We start from the raw sequence: 18426 nt of genomic DNA, 5'->3' as shown, positions 1-18426 counted from the left end.
CATCCCAGGCCCTGCAAATACTGGCTGTAATGGGAGTTGCAGTACAGGAACAGCAGCTCTAGGCCCGCAGGTTGGTCTGTTCTCGCTGTATTATATTGTGCTGTTGGGTGTATATGGATTTGCAGTGTTATCATCATCAATCATTTGTGACTGTAGAAGAGTGATGGGAGTTGCGCTCCAGCAGCAGCAGGAGGGATACAGATGAGACATTGTATCACAGTTGCCGTTACATTAAATTATTATTTATTGTATATTTTAATTGGTCCCTCCCCCGAGGATCTGGCCTTCTGTAGACAGGAGCCAAAATTGGTGTGGATTGCTTTTAGCTCCACCCACTAGCACCATTTTTTTTCACACCCTACCTGCTTTTGCATAGCACCGCCCACAAAGCTATCTATATGTATGGATTAAGCATTCTATATGTAATAACACATCTCGCCATAATTGATTTGATTTCATAAATTTGTAAATATAAATAATTAATATAATTTATTAAACATAAACTGTATGAAAATAGACTGTGAAAAATGCAAAAGTCTTATCGCCATAGCAATCGACAGATTCTTTCTGCTGATCCCGCTACGTTCTCCTGCTGGAAGAGAAACGTTAGGCCTGTAATTAAGGGGTTAAAATGTAATGAATTTAGAGAATTCTGATTATTTGCAAATTGCGTTTTAATCGAGAAGAAACTTCCTGGTCGCGCCTTAAAAAAAAATCTTTTTAGGTATCAACTCAGCCCAGCACTGAAAGGGTTAAACCGAAAGCTCCGCTCCTACAACGTATACACTCACACACAAAAATTGTGTAAAAAAAAATAAAAAAAAAAAGTATTCTAAATAAAACTTTCTTTAATACAAAATTGTCAGTTTCACTGTTAACCCTTTAGTAGAAACATAAGCAAACCGGTTTCACCACTGATTACACCGGGGATTAGGATTTTTTTTCCTTTTTTCTAAATTATCATATAATTAACAAATTAAAGCTTGTTTAGCCCGGTTCTCCTGCTGTAAAGACTCAAACCTTAATCAGTCGTTGGTCTCGTCTTAGATTCAGGAGCCGTATGTCTATCCCATGCATGTTTAATCCCCTCACTGTATTACCCTCTACCACTTCTGCTGGGAGGCTGTTCCGCTTATCTGTCACGCTCTCAGTAAGTAAAACTTCCTTTTATTCCATCTAAGCCTCTAGTGTTAGATTCCGGTCTCTTGTTGTAACTTTTCTCCTGCTGAAATCATATAAATAAAGCATTAAAAAAACATAAAAATCTGCAACACACCCTACGCACACTCTAATCCCCGCCCCCTGCTGATTCCACCATCTGATTGGAAGAGGAGAACCGCCTGGCTGATGTTTCGTTGTTATAGCAACGGCTCCTATCATGTGACCCTGTGACATCACACACCAGGAAGTGGAAGAAAACATGGCCAGGAATGAAGAGAAGCAGTTAGGGAAGCTGAACAGGCTGTGGCTGCAGAAGGAGAGGGAAGGTGAGAGCCCATGCGCCGTAATAACACGCTCCATGCGCCGTATTAACGCGTTCAGTGCGCCGTAATAACGCATTCCGTGTGCCGTATTAACATGCTCCGTGCGCCGTAATAACGCATTCCGTGTGCCGTAATAACACGCTCCATGCGCCGTATTAACGTGCTCCGTGCACCGTAATAATACGCTCCGTGCGCCGTATTAACGCGTTCCGTGTGCCGTATTAACATGCTTCGTGCGCCATAATAACGCATTCCGTGTGCCGTAATAACACGCGCCGTGAGCCGTACTAACACGCTCCGTGCGCCGTATTAACGCGTTCCGTGCGCCGTATTAACATGCTCCATGCGCTGTATTAACGCGTTCCGTGTGCCGTATTTTCATGCTCCGTGTGCCGTAATAACGCATTCCGTGTGCCGTAATAACACGTTCCGTGCGCCGTATTAACGCGTTCCATGCGCCGTAATAACGCATTCCGTGTGCCGTAATAGCGCTTTCCATGCGCCGTAATAACACGCTCCATGTGCCGTATTAACGTGTTCCATGCATGAGCTTTGATTGTTACAGATTTCCTAAAATAGATTTTATGATTAAAGGGACGATGTATGCAGCCTCACTAACAAGCTGTGCATGTTACCGCACTCTGCGTAATATACATTCTTTACCGGAAGGGGGGAGTCATTTTCCTTTAGGAGAAGCTGCAGCTTTCTGTTCCGCAGCCGGTCTTGCGCTGGAGACACTCGGCTATCTGGCGCATTAAAGCGAATACGATGGCTACTGTGTCCCTTTAACGGCATTTACTTGCTTAGGGTAAGCAAACCCCGCCGTCCCAGCGGTCTCCCGTTCGTTTAACAAGGTTAAGTTATATCATTTATAATATTTAGTCGGTGAAAGGATGCTTTTATACTGCGTATAAGAAATATCTGGCTTTGTTGGCGCTCGGGGTGAATTAACGATCCTCCGAGACCTTAAAGGTTGTAAAAGTACATTTACAAGCGATGAATTTGTCGTGAATTCTTCGTTTTCTTTGACAGAGGGACACATTAAGGATGTCGGCGGTAACCGGCCCAAACTGGTAAGTTATCGAAGGAGCGCTCCTGCCCTATCTTCACATTCGAGTACGTGTTGCATGGAGGCCGACGCATTTCACGGCAGGCAAATCCGTGCAGGCACTCTGAAGCAACAGCCAATAGCGTGTATGTCAGCAAACCATCAGATAGCATACATGTGATTGGCTACTGAGCATGTGCTGGGGGAAAAGTTAAATTGGAGAGAGGGCTAAGGTTCTTAGCCCTCTCTCCAATTTAACTCTTCCCCCAGCACATGCTCAGTAGCCAATCACATGTATGCTATCTGATGGTTTGCTGACATACATGCTATTGGCTGTTGCTTCAGTGACCCCTCCTCTATGGGGATAACCATAGAATATCTGGCCTGCCCTTGCTTCAGCCTAGGAGGAAAGGAAGGGAGTGCAGTCCTGAAAGATAAAGATTGGGGACTCAATTCCCCCCCGTGGCCCTACCACCGCAGCTCTGTTTCTTAAAAAAAAAAAAAAGCACGTACAGGAAGTGTACCTACGAATGCTTCCTGGTTTCAATAGATGGATCAGGGGGAGGAGTTACATGATACAGAAGTCTGATTTTCTTACCCTGATAACTAAAGAATGCCTCCACCAATTTGCATGCAGCAAATTGCACCGGGGACAGTACAAAATAGACTCCAGCGTGCACCGAATAATACAATACAGATTAAAGTTAATGGGGCAAATTTAGCAAATGTCCAGGGGTGAGGTGTATTGGGTGGATGCTGTATGAGAAGCAAATAAATTAATAGTTAAAAAAAAAATAGTCTCTGGAATGTAAGGAAGCTTAACTTTACTAAGAGGGTGATAGATAAGTGGAACAGCCTCCCTGCAGAGGTAGCAGAGGCTAATACAGTGAGGGGATTCTTTGTAAACATTGTTAAATCGTCAATTTCAATGATGTAGAACAAAATTGAAATGGCCTCTTCTTAAAATATGTCCTGATAAACTTGATAAACTATTTCACATATAATATATACGTAAATACACACAAAGTAACGCAATATGCAGATGTGTCTGTTTTAACGGCCTGAATTCCTCTTGCAGTCTGTCCTGAATACAGCATCAGATGTAAAGAAGTGGATACCCAGCATTAAAAATGAAATCAACTACTATTTAGAGGTAAGGCAGCAAAAAAAACTATCTAAAAAAAATTCCTCCGAGACGGTCTGCAGTTTAACTTTTCTACAATCGGCTGAGGTTGCCTGAGTATGAATATAAAATGGGTTAACAAAATACAGGAGGGGAGTTTATTTCAAAGCAGAAAATTTACAACAAGAGGCCAGAATCTAACACTAGAGGGTCAGAGGCTTAGATAAATAAGGGTGGTGGATAAGTAGAACAGCCTCCCAGCAAAAGAGGTAGCGGTTCATACAATGTTGGGATTTAAACATGCATAATGCATACTTACCATTAAAAGCCATCTCTTACCTCTGCACCTGTTTGCATGAATGTATTTTTTGGATGATGGGAGTTATAGTCTACCAAGTCCTTTCACTGTATTCTCCGCAGCAATCCCAGCTGCCTCACTACCCCGAGAGAAAGATCGAGGAGTTCCAAGAAAAGATCGAGTCCCTGAGGAAGGAGTATCAAAGCCACCTCTGGAAGCTGCGCAGGTTAGACCCGGAGTGCAAGGAGCACCCCTGGAAGCCGCGGGGTTACACGAGGAAGAGGACGGCAGAGGGGAGAGCGCCATCGTGGGTAGAATCAAACCCCCCGGGTACGATACCAAACAGACCAAAGAATCTGGGGTGCGAGAGTGGGATCTGGCTCGGTGGGATTTTTTTTTAAATTAAAAATAATCTTATTTATTTAGCCCATTCTAACCAAGCTCCCCCCCCAGGTGACAAATTACTCATCACACCAATCCTTAATCCCACTGTGAAGGAGGACAGCGATTCGGAAGAGGAGGCTTCTTCGGGCAAAGAAGAGAGAGCGTTCACCCCGGGCCGCACCGTCATCAATCCAGACAGCCAGGATAAACCCCTCGTGTTCAATACAGAGACCTCCGATCCAAAACACGTGTGGCTCAGGTCGCCCTACAACACCGACGGGCGCGAGACGCAGGCGCTGAGAGACATACTGCTGTCCGACCGTCCGCGGCAAATAGGAAGCGTTAACGCGGGGAGCAAAAAAAGCCGAACCGGTGGAGGGATTTTAGGTCTGGATTGTTACACGTCTTCAGATGAAGAGAGCTGACGCACCGGGTACCCCGTACTGTGCTACGAGGACCCCCTGGACAGATTCAGCGACAGAGATGCCCCTCGAGTGAATTCAAGTAGAATTTTGGGTTCTGTAAACAGTGTTCTGTGCATTGGGTACTGGCGCTAACCTTGAGGATGCTGGCATACTGCCGGTGTCAGAGTGTGTGCGTGCGCGTGTGTATTCAGCATTTTATGGGAATGTCAGGTTTTTCTATTTTTGTCCTGAGTGGATATTTTTCACAAATGTTTCCCCCTGGTTAAGCCCTAGTTACACCCCAACACCTCCACGAGGACTGCGGGTCACTCACATAAAACACGTTTCACCCAGGGCCCGATATCTAAGCAAGTTGTTAATATTGCTAAGGTAATAAACCGGTAATAAAAACATTAAACGTCTTTATTTTTAGATACTAGATGAAAAAATAAAGTGTGTGTGAAGACGTGACAATACACAACAGGAGATGTACCAACACACTCCATCTGATCTGTTTTCTTCTAATATAGACTGAAAAAAGGAAGTCACAACGTCGAGGGTTTCATTCGGCAGAAAAAAAAAGTATATTTTTTGTTTTTCTTTTGAACACAACGGCGTACGTGAATGCAGAATGATATGCAGTAAGCTGATTGGCTTAGCCATTTCATCGGCGGGATTACTGGGTAAAGTTTTGATGAGGTCCAGGTGGTCTTAGTTATCCAGGAAATGGTCCATTTCGGCGGTAGTCGTTGCAGTGCTCCGTGACTTGGGGCTCTGAGACTCTTCCGGTTCTTCCATCGCGTCCGCATCCTTAGCACTTGTGTAGCTGCTGCGGAAAAGATCTTCGATACGGGTCAGGAAAGCATCGGCGACGTGGGTGCAGTTTGTAGAAAGTAGCGTTTTTCTCATAGAAGACAGGAGCTGTAAGAGAATCCGTCAGCCTGTGGTTATCCCGCTGTACAGCGCTACGGAATTTGATGGCGCTATATAAAACAAATAATAACACCACCACCACGTTGGGTATGGAGGGACACGCACCCGGTCACACAAAACTTACAATGCATTATGGGGCTGTTTAACCTCCACTATGAACAAGAAACATTCAATACGTTTCACATATACATTAAAAACATATACATTACACAAACATACATTGGCTAGCATTCCTTAGACAGGTAAACGCACCTATGTGTAATGCAGCGCCACCTGTTGGCAGATAATCAATACTGCACACATTAAAAAGTATTACATTTGGCTCAAGAGGTCTAGTCTCTAAATAAGGGGGTTTGTGGGAGTTTTGTGGCTTCAACACCCTCCCTCACTTCACCATTCATTATGAAGGTCCAACGTCGGCAGGTTCCCCCAGCAGGATGGGGCTGTGCAGCCCCCCCCCCCGTATAATGTATAATTCAATGTGTACAGAGACTGAAGAAGTCTCACTGCCTGTAAGCCAGCGAGCCGGGCCCTCGTTACCTAATGCTTTGGGTCGTCTTGTTAGTTCAGTTCTAGTTTTGTCAGGTCCTTTGAATGTAGGGACTGTAAGAAGCGCTGCGGAAATTGTTGGCGCCATATAAAAGTAATTATACTATAAAGCTGAAGCTTTTGGGTAAGGGCCTTTATAATGTATGTATTCCCTTTAATGAATAAACACTCTGGTATCATAACTTTATTAATGAGCATCAAAATAACTACATGATGCGGTATGATTTACAAAGTCTAGGAAAATGGCAAACCGATAGATATTATGATGGTTATATATGGGGTAATATGAATGACGTTTGCTGTTAAAAATTCTATTTTTTTAATTAATTCTTTTTGGAAACCACAGTAAATAGACCCCAGAGATGTATCTCTGAGATTTTCATCTGTCTTGTAAAAGACACATCAACTTCCAAAGTATCTTTAAGGTTGACTAACAAGAAACCCAGAACCGAGAGATTAAACCAACCAATCTTGGTGGCCAGAACCATTCTAGCAGGAATAAACGTTTGTGAGTGGCGCTCGTACCTTCTGCAGACAGGTCATGTCGGTATCTCGGCGAAACTTTCTGTTCATCGGAACGCTGCTGCTCGAAAAGAAACGAACAACGATGTCAAACGTTAGAACAGGAATCCGCCAGAACGCCCTCCTTTACTGAAAATTACCCTCAGCTTGTGCTTTTTGTTTAGCGATATTTCATTTAAATGGACATAAAAGGTGAATTAAGAAACAAAAAACAAAAAAAACAAAAAAACTTGATTTCATATGATCTGCATTATTAATATTAAAAATTAAAGTGCCAGCATTGCAATTATTATTTTTAAAAACTTTGCTCTCTGCTCTCCAGACCGGTAAGCTTAGAGTCAGCCATCCTTTATTGCTGAAAGTTTACATTTGTATGACATTACGCAATAAAACATTTGTGATGCATTATATACACTACTGTGCAAAAGTCTTACGCAGGTGTGAATGAAATTCTGTAAAGTTCACTCACTTTGCATTTAGTTAAAATTGTTAACACGTCTATTTCTAAAAGCATTCTTATTTTACAGCATTTTATCACACCTGCCTAAAGCTTTTTGTACAGTACTGCATATATTTGATTATATATATATATATATATATATTTCTATTACAAATTATGACACACAGAAAATAACTAAAATGCTTGAATACGAACAGAAAAAAAAAGTATAGGAAAAAAGATTAAATAGAAAAAATGTATTCTGGATCAGCTTTTTTGTTTTTAGACAGGTCATTGAGTTGCCGGCCGACCGCGCTGTTTGCTGGCGGTTCAAACTAATTAGGGTGCAGACGGGTCATTGAATCGGGCACAAGGTTTCCGTGACCCTCTCCCCGTGATCACTGGAATTGTTAGGGTTAACTGAGAATAACTGCGTTACACGAACCGGATCTTTAAACCAGACTCCATACCTGTGAGACAATCTGTACTTCTCGATAATCCATCTCGTCTTTTCAAACACCACATCCCAGAGCGGTTCTCCCGACATATGCTCAACTTCAAACCTGTACGGCATTCCTGGGAGACGGGAAACATGAAACGCACGATGCCTCATTAGCATGTATGCCACGGCGCAGGCACGGGGCGAAATAATACCCAAAGGAATATGACGTGCTTCACCCGGAGGCTCGCATGTTTGATACAAAGTAAAAAAAGGTTTATCTATGAATTTACATGACCGTTCAAAAGTTTGGGGTCGCTTAGAAAGGTCCTTGTTTTCAAAAGAAAAGCACATTTTGTCAATAAAAGTAACACGAAATGCATCAGAAATCCAGCGCAGACGGGGTTAATGTTGTAAATGAGTATTGTAGCTGATATGTAATGGAATCTCTTCAAAGGCGTACAGAGGCCCTTTATCACTCCCATCACTCCTGTGTCCCAATGGCCCTTTATCACTCCCATCACTCCTGTGCTCCAATGGCCCTTTATCACTCCCATTACTCCTGTGCTCCAATGGCACGTTGTGTTCGCTGATCCAAGTTTAGGTTTAAAAGGCTAATTGATGCTTAGAAAATTATGTTATAGCCAGAAATGTCCTTGCTTTCTATGAAAACAACTCAGTGACCCCAAACTTTTGAGCAGTCCTGTACATTAAGGGATATTTAGAAGCAACTTTTTCTGAAAAATATATGGATGCTTTATTTTTTTTTAGCTGCACTACTGTATCTGCTGGCGCTATATATATATATAAAAAAGAGAAAGAAAAAAAACCATGCATTTATAATCATTCCTGGCTATAAAACAGAACAGGCGACGTAACATACTGTAAGATTGATCCTCGCTAAGGTCGTCTCCGATGATCAGACAGGACACCTGGGACTGCGGCAGAGGATTACTGCGATTGTAGGGACTTATAATCATTCCCAGGAATTTTGCTCCACCTCGAGAAAAATAACTCTGTAAGAAAACAGAACACAAACATTAAAATACTTCTTAACACAAAACACGGCGGGGGTCTTCCTAACCATGATTACGCAATACCGGAGGTGGGATCGGTTAGTAATTTACGGAGAGAGCTCCCAATTCGTGGTGGGGTCGGGTGCAGGTACTCCACATCATCATCATCTCGAGTGCCATGCACAAGGTATGTATGTATGTATGTATGTATGAAAACACACACACACGGTCTATACGTGACACACAGACAACGCGTTTGGCTCCATCAGGGCTTTTCCATAGAGCTCACTGTATATGCTGGGTTACGATGAAAGGTTATTATTTTTATTACTATTATCTTTTATTTATATGTCGCCAACAATTTATCATACGATACATATATTTAAGGGGAGTGACTACTGCCATCTATACCATGCTGCAATACAGCCGTGTTTAATGGTAAACGAGATAGTAATGACATATTTCTGAAAAAGATTGGGATCGGCCAGTTAGACCTGCGGATCATTAATCAAGCTCCTTACACCGGATCGATACGCTGCCAATTATTACTTCAAAAGGGAGGAAGGAGCGCCGTTGACCGCACAAAGGCAACATTTCAAACGTATTGATTCTGCTCGTTACCCCGTACCTGATATTTAGCCTGCGTGTCGATATCACGGATGGAGGGATTGGGATCAAACGCAGGGTGCGAATGGTACCATCCGATGACGCCGTACCCTCGCTCCGCCAAGGCCTCCGACGCCAGCGTTTGGGATACGGGGTCCATCTCGCACTGCATCCCTGTGCTGAGGCTGTTGCATGGTTCGGCTGCCCAGATCTGTGAATAAAACTCACCATCTATGAACGGTTCTTTATGTACAAACATGGCGTATGGTAGAAGGTTAGATTTAGGAGGGGACTCAGAGATGACTGACCCCATCCACAATGTCATTAAGGGACAGTTATATTCCCATCCAAGTCCTCAAATCAACGAGAGGTACAACACGTCTGCAGGAAGCATACTTAAGTATGCTTTCTGGCTTCAGTGGAGGCGGCCAGGGGAGGAAAATAAGTCTAGAGGTCGTGATTTCTAGAACAAATAACTAAAGAATGTCTGCATCAGTTGCAGAAAATTGATACGGAGCCCATGTGAAGCCCCCTTCAATATGGATTTTACATACATGGAGGGCTGGGTTACCTGTGTTAGGATACTTGGGCACTCAGGATATAAATCAGGCTGTAAAAATGAACTAAGCGTGTGTGAAGAGAAGTTATAGGGCGGTATAAGGGATGTGTAAATGCATTACAGATAGCCAACGACTCTCAGGAAATAGATGAGAATAAATGAAAAGAAATGACTTACTTCCACAACTCCTTCGGATTCTGAGTATCGTCCTCCTAACAGGCCGATCACCTCTGCCATGGACACGTGAGCATGCTTCAAATAATTAAAAGGAGAAATAAATGAGGATTAAAACTCATCTGCAATTTCAGACAGAATTAGGGGGAAGGGGCAGGGTGACAGTAATCGTCCACGTTACACACAACACTTACCAAGTCTAACACTAACATGGCCTCGGCGGCTACTTTCACCCGAAACGGCTCCTAAAGCAGAAAACGACAGGCAGATGTTACAAAGTGAGGTGCGAACGTTCCCCAGACCAGGGCTCACCTATCCTGTTCTAATGTGAGGGAGTCACGCAGTGCAGGCGCCCCCAGACTTGGATAATTGGGGCCTTACCAGTGACTCCGCCAGATCCCAATAGATCATCACTTACGGAGTTCCCGGCAGCCCAAACTACTTAGTCAGAGCCGGGTGCTCAGGATCTGTCCATCCGTAGAGAAAAAAAAGACGGCTTGGATCTGGGGGGTTTTTGGGGGGAGGATCCTTCAAAAATCGTCTGTGTTTACGTGGGGGATCCTGAAACTCTTTTCAGACAAGTAAATGGTTTGTGGCCTCATCTCAGTTTCTTTAAACCCCTTTAAAGTGACAAAAAGCATACTTACTGGTTTATCTTCGTTAAAAGCAGAGCAGGGGATCAACTTGAAGGGGTCGAGAGAACTGAAAAAAAAACAAAGATCTTCTTTAAAAGCCAAGTAATTAACCGCAAAACAACAATTAAAGGTATTGTTCCAAAAAAACAGTACCCTGTAAAACCTTATGGAAACGAACTCGAAAGATCACACAACTCAAGAATTATTTCCTATCACTGTTCCAAAGGCTTCCTGAACAACTTCACGGGAGGGATAACTTAATGGGGAGGAATTATTAATTAAAAAAAAATAAGTTTAGATGCCTTTACTCTGCATAGGTATATTTAGAGTATGTAACTGTAGGATTTGGGAACATTTAATTTAGGAAAGCTTATCTTGAGAGCTCTCTCATTGAGCGGCAAGTATATGACATTTAGCTGATCTCCTGCATCCCAAATAGCTTGGGGTTGGTGAACGGGGCCAATGCATTTGGGGGTATTCTGCAGAAACCCCGCATGCGTTAGCAGTGGGGACCACATGAAAATTTAAAGGGACCACTCAGCTATTCTATGTATACGACGGCTGGAGTGTACCTTTAACTATGCATTAAAGGGGACCACCTTGGTCCTCCTCGCTGCCGTTCTTCCGTGACACAGCGAAGTCAAGGAACTGAAACGTTCAAACCATCTGCCAAATCTTTGGTGTATATAACCTCATTATTATGAAGTATTAGAAGATGTGTACAGGACAGAGGTAAGAGAGCAGTCACTACATAATTATATACATATATTCGGTATAATATATACTTTCCTTGTTGACATAAAGAGTTAAGTTAGATAAACTTCAAAGCCTGGTACATCTTTCGCACTTCAAACAAAACAGCAGAGCGTTAACATGTTAATTCTGACCTCTTGGTCTGCCGGGATCCTTTGGAGCACTTCGGGAGTTTGATCTTTTCTTCTCGTCTTCTGGCGATTTCTTCCGCGGAGAGATGCTGGCAGACAGGAACGGTATTTTCATTAAGGTAATAATTAGCAAGGCAGCCCCTGACGCTCCGGAGTATCTTATCGACGTCCAGCCGCTACAGAGAATCATAAATCTTTTCCCGTGTAAAAGCGGATGCCTTCTCTTTCATCTTTCCCACAGGAGGATACTCTCAATGGGCCGGTAACTCGGATAGACTTAATATAACAAGCGGGTTCAGATGTTATCCTAAACTCTTACGCTCCTCCTGCACTCTTGAATGTAACTTGCAAACAGCAAACGGCTGGTTCTTAAAGAGTACAAGAAGTTTTTGAGGTTCTATTTATTTTTAAACAAACCTCGAACGTTTGTCCCTCGAGGTCCTTTGCGTCACACCAGTTCCCCCAAGGGTCTCGGACACGCCGACGACGGGTACGCTAGGACAAGGAAAACGGGTGTTAAAGACAGGTTTCAGTGAACATTAGAAACGCTTTATGCCCCCCTAAAGACAGCAGTGTCCACGGCAAGACCGGAGGAAGCCCCTGTGTGGTATTGCGTGGCAGTGGAGGAGTCCCCAATCCCTGACTTCTGATCATTACCCCGTATGCTCATTTACAACAATAGGGGTTCCGTCGGCTTAACTCAACAATGATGTTCAGCCTAAAGAGACAATCCAGCCATTATTATTATTATTATTATTATTATATTTTCTTTATATAGCGCCAACAATTTACACAGCGCTTTATACAATACTCATACGCACTTTAATGCATATAATAGCGGAGTGGTCCCTTAAAATTTTTGAGCTGTGCATGGATTCTGCAGAATGCCCCCCCCCATATGCATTCGCCCCTTGGAGGTGTCTTAGACTCAGGAGCCATATGCGTGTTTAAATTGCACTCAGTGTAATAGCCTCTGCCGCTTCTACCAGGAGGCTGTTCCATTTATCTACATACCCTCTTAGTAAACTAAAACGCAATAGTACAAGGAATTATTTTTCTAATGCTTGGTTGAGAGGCAACTTTAAGTCATTACAGAGAAACCCAAACTTTTAAGTAGATACCTTCTTGTGAATTCTTGTTTTTTTCCCCAATTACTCAATGGCTAGCCTAAAATATACACAGCATTTCTAGGGCTGCCCACACCCATAGGACATGCTTAAAAATGTAAATTCTTACCATGGACTGCAGCCGGTGAGCCAACTCGTACGCTTCTAGAGTGTCCTTTCCTTCTTTGGACCTTATTTTATCGACCGGCCGGGGTCTGTTATAAACCGCTTGCTCTAAAAAAAACATTCCGAATGCACAGATAAATCAACATGGTCTTCTCAGCTTGGGTAAATATGCGTTTTTTTTTAATCACAGAGCCTTACCACATCCAAAGTTAATGGCTCCGATTAACTCCAGGTACATGTGAACGCGCCCAATGCAGTTCACGTCCCCACAGTTCTTTAAGCCGGGGCGCACAGAAGTCTTATTCAGGTATTTGGGTTTGCATTCCTCCCTGAAGAAAAAGAAAAAAAAAAAAAGTGTATTTCTGGGTAATTACAATTTCATAATAAGTTTTTACTGAAGCTCTTAAAGTAGCGTTGGCTCCGCACCGTCCCTGACAGGGGTAATCGTGTCAAAGTTCTAAGAATAGTAATTAAAATACAACTGAAAATTAAAATTCTGCATCCAAACAATGCATTCTGGAGCCCCGTGTAAGCTGCCCTCCAGGACCAGAATGTTTATTCTTCTCTTACTTCAATATATTCATTTAGAGATCGAGGACCGGATCGAAGCAGATTCTCGGACATATTTGTAAAAGGATAAAAATCTGAACACGAGTATCCCAACAAGCAATCATATTGATACCGCGTCTAACCTTACCATCGATCCAATATATAGTTGCGGATCCTAAGGTAACGCTCTGGAGTTTTTGCTGGGCGACCTTCGAAAAATTCCGGAATGGCTTGCTTTTCTTCCTCCATTATGGAATTCCGGTCTATTTCCATTTCCTGGTCAGGTGGTTTAAGCTCATCCCCTTCCTCCTGGTTGTCGTAGTCGTTGTCACACGCGGCGGGTGATTGGTTGGCACTGGCCGTAAAGTCCGTATCAACTGGAAGCTGTTGTGGATCGGGTGAGCTGTCAAGCCCCGGCCCATATCGGTCTGTGCATTCTATATTATCGTTATGGCTCAGACAGGCAGACGAATGAAATAATTCCTTGTCTGCTATGTCCGCCTGTTCACAAAGTGGTTCGGAGTTTAGATCCTCCGTCTGTAATGGTTCTGATAGGACAGGAGTTTCTTGCGCAACCCTTTGTGATGTCCCCTCATTGTCACGGTTGGTAGATGAAGGATCTGGTTTCTCGATGATCATCTCATCCATCTCATCAGTTATATCGATGTCTTCATCGTCGGAAAGTTTTTCGATTTTAACAGCATTGAGGTTTGGGTCCGCGCGACCTCTGAACACTGGGAGCTCATCTGAGATCACGCCGTCTTCTTCATGGTCACCGTGACGGAAACCCAGCAGACCCGTAGGGCTACTTTTGGATTCTTCTTTTTCACAGTCCTCCAGCTTGCACTGTCAGACACAAGTCACACTGTTAGCGCTCGGCAGACATACATCCAATATCTACAGTTAATATCTCATTTTGTTGGCAGACGCCTGACTTGATTTCCCACACGACACCTGGGATACCCACGAGGGCAGCAAAAGGAATTACAATCCTTTATATGTTATGGCTGAGAACCCTGCTTTAGTGTGTAACGTTGGATGGGGGGGCACATTTTGAGGAAGAATAAAAGGTTTAAACTATGTTTTTGTTGATTCTGACCAAGTTAATGAGAAATTCTGGAACACAGAAAGGCTTTGAACCTTTTCTATGGGGCAGAGGTGAGCAGTAAGAATAAATTGTTTCCCACACCTCTGACACTAAACAAATGTGTCAAAAACCAAAATGGGGGATACAAACATAACGGACCTACCTCTGAGTTATTAATAAATATACGAAGGTAAAAAAATGCTACTTATTCACTCAAGAGTTTATGAACAAAAAACTTTTTTTTTTTTTTTACTGTTAATTGTAGCAATATAAACATTTTATCCAATTTAGATTTAAATAATATTTTAACTGCTTCACCAATTATCAGAGATTTTAAATTCTTTATTTTAGAAAATATTTTTGTTTTACCAAAGTTAGAATAAATACAAAAATAATTAAAAAAAAGGGGCACGTGGTGGCCTGAATCCACACATTAAATCTAAAGAAATCACATACTCATGACTGGCACTCGTTTAAACCCTATGTTATTACTGCAGCTTTAATAAAACATAACATAATGTATGGAAACTCAATGACATCTGAAACAAAAATTCCTACCTTATTCTTAAAATATTGCCTGGCATAACTCTTAACTTGTAAAACGGTGCGACTTCCAATCAGCCGTGAAATATTTGTCCACCTTCTTCCAAACTCAGCCTAAAACACAAAAGATTGGTCTTTCTGAATGAATAAATAGTCGTAATTGCTACTTAAAAAGCTATGAGGGTAGCATCTTCCTTTGAAATATAATCAGTAATTAATGAACTTACCACCCCCTGTTCAAAGAGTTCCTTCTCTTCCGTGGTCCATTTCACCGGGCTGGTTGCTGGTTTAGCCGATGAACGTATCCTTCATATTAATAAAACAAATAAAAATCAGGCTTCTAAGTGATATGAAACATTTTTACAACTAACCATGTTAACTAAGCAGAGTTACGATAACATAACATGCCTTAATGTATGTTAATATAATTTAAAAAAAAAAAAAAAAAAGTAAAAAATAATGGAAATTCAGGTTATAAGAATTCTTACCCCGCATGCCATTTTACTACAAATTTATTTCTAATAAATAAAAAAACGTACAAAATCGATTTCTCAAGCATTTAGTTTTAACGTAAAATGCTCATAAACTCTAAAAAATAAAACAAAAGGTTGATTGAAATGTCTGAAAATTAACAAACATTTCCTAGAAATGAATCATAAGAAAGTTAGAGCTGCATTTTTCTTTTGCATTGAATATGAAATGAGAAATTAAGGACATGAAAATCTCTATTTAGAGAAGCTACTTACGGAACGCGTGATATTTTCTTCTGTGGGCTTCTAGCATTCCCCACCAATAAAAAAGAAAAAAAAAAGTCATTTTTAGTGATCATTAGAATTTAAATGTTTGAAGAGTGAGCTTCAGCTCTGCAGCTTCTATTAAAGGCGAGTATTATATATTTTTTCTTCATACAGGTTAAACAATGCATATTAAGGTATTCACAAAGTATGTTGGTATGGATGCAGGAGACAGCTGACCACCCCTTTATCCTCACTGCTAATACCCAATGAGCCCCGATTTATTCAGACAAGTAAACAGGACATATGAAAAAAACACAAAAAATATACCCTTCCCTCTTTGACGCACCTTTTGATGCAGCGTTTCTCTCCATCCTTGGACTGTGGCCAGAATGTTGCAGAAAGTGGCTTGTTAGACAAATAATATCTATGGAACTGTTAAAGGAAGACCCGCTGACTCCATATGGGGGTTTAGGTTTAAAAGGAACATTTTCAATACATGCCTAGTTTCTAAACAAGTATATAATGTTTGTAAATATTATATAAATCTATTATATTGTAAATATTCTATATATAAAAAATTATATATATATACAGTATAAAATCTATTATATTATATAAATATATATATATATACACACACACACACAGTATAAAATCTATTTATATATATATATATAGCGTAAATATTATATATATATTCTTCTGAGGTGCGTGCGACCCTTTGTAAGGATACTCTTCCTCAAGCAGCATTTTCTCAATGGCTGCCTTGTTTTCTTTGCTGATGGTGCTGTCCAGCGTCCACGGCTGAAAGAAACAAGATCAGATGGTGAGAATCTCCTCAAAGCAAATAATTCCTATTGCGGTTCTGTTTTATTTTTTTAAGCAAAGGAGCTGAGCACGATTTAAGAGAAGGAAAGCTCACAACAGCAAAATACATTTCTCATTTAGAATTATAAAAAAACGAGCAGTAAAGAAGAAGCATTTAAAATTAAGAGGTAGATAGGTTTTAGAAATATGCTTTAAATATGTAAATGAAAAGGAACAGTCACATGATTTTTATTCAGTTTATATTTTAAATAAACTGCTGATGACCCCCCTGTAGCCTCCCTGTGTCGTGGAAAGTGTTTCTATGAGAAATCCCCTAAAATAAAATAGACAGGAGTCTTATGTTCACTGCCTAGAGACAAACCCGGAGCTTCTTACAGACAAGCTGTTACGAGGTACAAAGCTCCCCAGATTGCACGGGAAAGCTGATAATTAGCATGTGTAGTTACTGCGCATTTAAAACTTTGGGGTTGAACCCAGAAGCCACATCTAAATAATAATTCACGTAACTGTCCCTTCAACCCCTTAAGGACAATGGGCAGTCCCTAAACCCATTGAAAACAATGCATTTTGAGCCCGTACATGTACGGGCTTTGTCATTAAGCAATCTAAAGTCTAAAACCGTTTACAAGCAGAGACTCAACGGTCAGAGGACTCACGGTGAGGTCATTGTCGCTTCTCCACACGGAGTCCAAGTAATGATCGGCACCAAACTCGGACGGCAGGTCCTCCGGGGCCCTGTAAGATGCAGCAAACAAAACACACACGTTATTAGAATATATAATATATATATAATGTCAGCACTATGGAGGTTACGCGTCACAATGGTCATTATTTCGAAAGCCCATTAGTCTCATTTTGCATATCCAGCTGTCTGATGGGGTCTAACAGATAAGGAGGCTGAATTGCAACGCTTTAATCTACAGTGCAGATAACGCCAATGAAAAAGCGGGGACTTCCAGCTTGAAAAAGGGGTTACATTTTTTTTTTATCACCACAGTAACCAAAGGAATAGTGCAATCAGCTATGGGGATAAGACAATCATTAAAACTTGGCACCATAATCACTTAATATATATATCAAGAGGGCTTGGCTCGTGAGCTTACAATCACCGCTTACATAAAACATTAATCATGTTAAGCAAATACGCCGATCTGTCACTTTATTTTTATTTTAAATGTTTATACACATCAAAAAACGCGCCTTTCCGGTTTCTGTGATGTTAACCAAATCAGTGGCTGTTGCGTCATATTATCGTTTTATATAACTCCGTAATATTCCGCAGCGTTGTACAATTAGGTGTTTCCAGCAAGAAAATGAAGGAACAAAACATTTCTTTTTTTTTATTATTTTTGGAAGGTATAATTGCATGCGCAAACCCAACAATGATGTTTCTGGTGTCGCATCCAGTTTTAAATGTGTATAACTGAACCTTTAAGCCTAAAGTATTAGAGTGCCAGCTCTTGGAGCCATAATCTTATAGTGCCTTAGCAATGTAATGTTAACCCATTCAGGATGTGTTTAACCCGTTAAATTTCATAGGGGTGTGCCTTAATAGATCCCCCCCGTCAATTAATTATACGTCAGTTAAATAAAGGAATATCTCTCCTCACCCCCTACTTGCTTCATTCTCATCCCCTTCAATATCAACATCTACTTCTTCCGCCATGGTGCTCGGGTGAAGCAGAGGAAGCCCGGGGGTCACATTCCAGTCTCCCCCATACAGTCTTTACCGGCAGGAGCCGAACCCCATGCCACAACTTGAGGAAGCGACAGACAGAGGGCCCTGGACCGGGTAGAACATCGTCACGGACTCGTTGGAGTCGCACACTGGGTAACTGGGCCTGCAGACACCAACATAACACGTCACTAACCCAACAGCCAATCAGAAACCTCCTGGGTACCTCGCAAGCTGACATCTTTGTACACTCTATGTACCGCAGCATGAAATGGAAA

The 18426-nt window shown here is 41.7% G+C and overlaps 2 protein-coding genes across 2 annotated transcripts; one reads left to right on the top strand and one right to left on the bottom strand.

Moving 5' to 3' along the window:
* The first annotated feature begins 1407 nt into the window (after positions 1–1407).
* LOC128500405 (uncharacterized) lies at positions 1408–5132 on the top strand. The gene is made up of 5 exons (XM_053469553.1): positions 1408–1487; positions 2517–2557; positions 3611–3685; positions 4076–4283; positions 4407–5132. Exons 1-5 carry the CDS (start codon positions 1421–1423, stop codon positions 4760–4762), a joined length of 747 nt encoding a protein of 248 aa, XP_053325528.1. The 5' UTR covers positions 1408–1420; the 3' UTR covers positions 4763–5132.
* Positions 5133–5143: 11 nt separating this feature from the next.
* MYSM1 (Myb like, SWIRM and MPN domains 1) lies at positions 5144–18299 on the bottom strand. Its single transcript, XM_053469536.1, has 20 exons — positions 18084–18299; positions 17130–17208; positions 16379–16449; positions 15992–16069; positions 15655–15684; positions 15136–15214; positions 14924–15022; positions 13427–14124; positions 12928–13058; positions 12734–12837; positions 11915–11992; positions 11501–11586; positions 10626–10680; positions 10173–10223; positions 9982–10056; positions 9268–9456; positions 8507–8639; positions 7655–7760; positions 6749–6806; positions 5144–5662 (listed from the first exon to the last, which is right to left on the bottom strand). Exons 1-20 carry the CDS (start codon positions 18137–18139, stop codon positions 5453–5455), a joined length of 2466 nt encoding a protein of 821 aa, XP_053325511.1. The 5' UTR covers positions 18140–18299; the 3' UTR covers positions 5144–5452.
* Between the last annotated feature and the right edge of the window lie 127 nt (positions 18300–18426).

The sequence above is a fragment of the Spea bombifrons genome, chromosome 6, assembly GCF_027358695.1.
Source record: "Spea bombifrons isolate aSpeBom1 chromosome 6, aSpeBom1.2.pri, whole genome shotgun sequence".
Taxonomy (NCBI): domain Eukaryota; kingdom Metazoa; phylum Chordata; class Amphibia; order Anura; family Pelobatidae; genus Spea; species Spea bombifrons.
Note: the sequence above shows the minus strand (reverse complement) of the source record. Positions and strands in the feature narration are given on the sequence as shown.

Coding starts and splice junctions, on each gene's coding strand:
- LOC128500405 (XM_053469553.1), top strand. CDS start 1,421: ATGGCCAGGAATGAAGAGAAGCAGTTAGGGAAGCTGAACAGGCTGTGG. Junction 1,488..2,516: donor GCTGCAGAAGGAGAGGGAAG/GTGAGAGCCCAT, acceptor TTTCTTTGACAG/AGGGACACATTAAGGATGTC. Junction 4,284..4,406: donor GGTAGAATCAAACCCCCCGG/GTACGATACCAA, acceptor CTCCCCCCCCAG/GTGACAAATTACTCATCACA.
- MYSM1 (XM_053469536.1), bottom strand. CDS start 18,139: ATGGCGGAAGAAGTAGATGTTGATATTGAAGGGGATGAGAATGAAGCA. Junction 10,224..10,625: donor CTTTTAACGAAGATAAACCA/GTAAGTATGCTT, acceptor TTTCTGCTTTAG/GAGCCGTTTCGGGTGAAAGT. Junction 7,761..8,506: donor TAGCGAGGATCAATCTTACA/GTATGTTACGTC, acceptor CCCGTCTCCCAG/GAATGCCGTACAGGTTTGAA.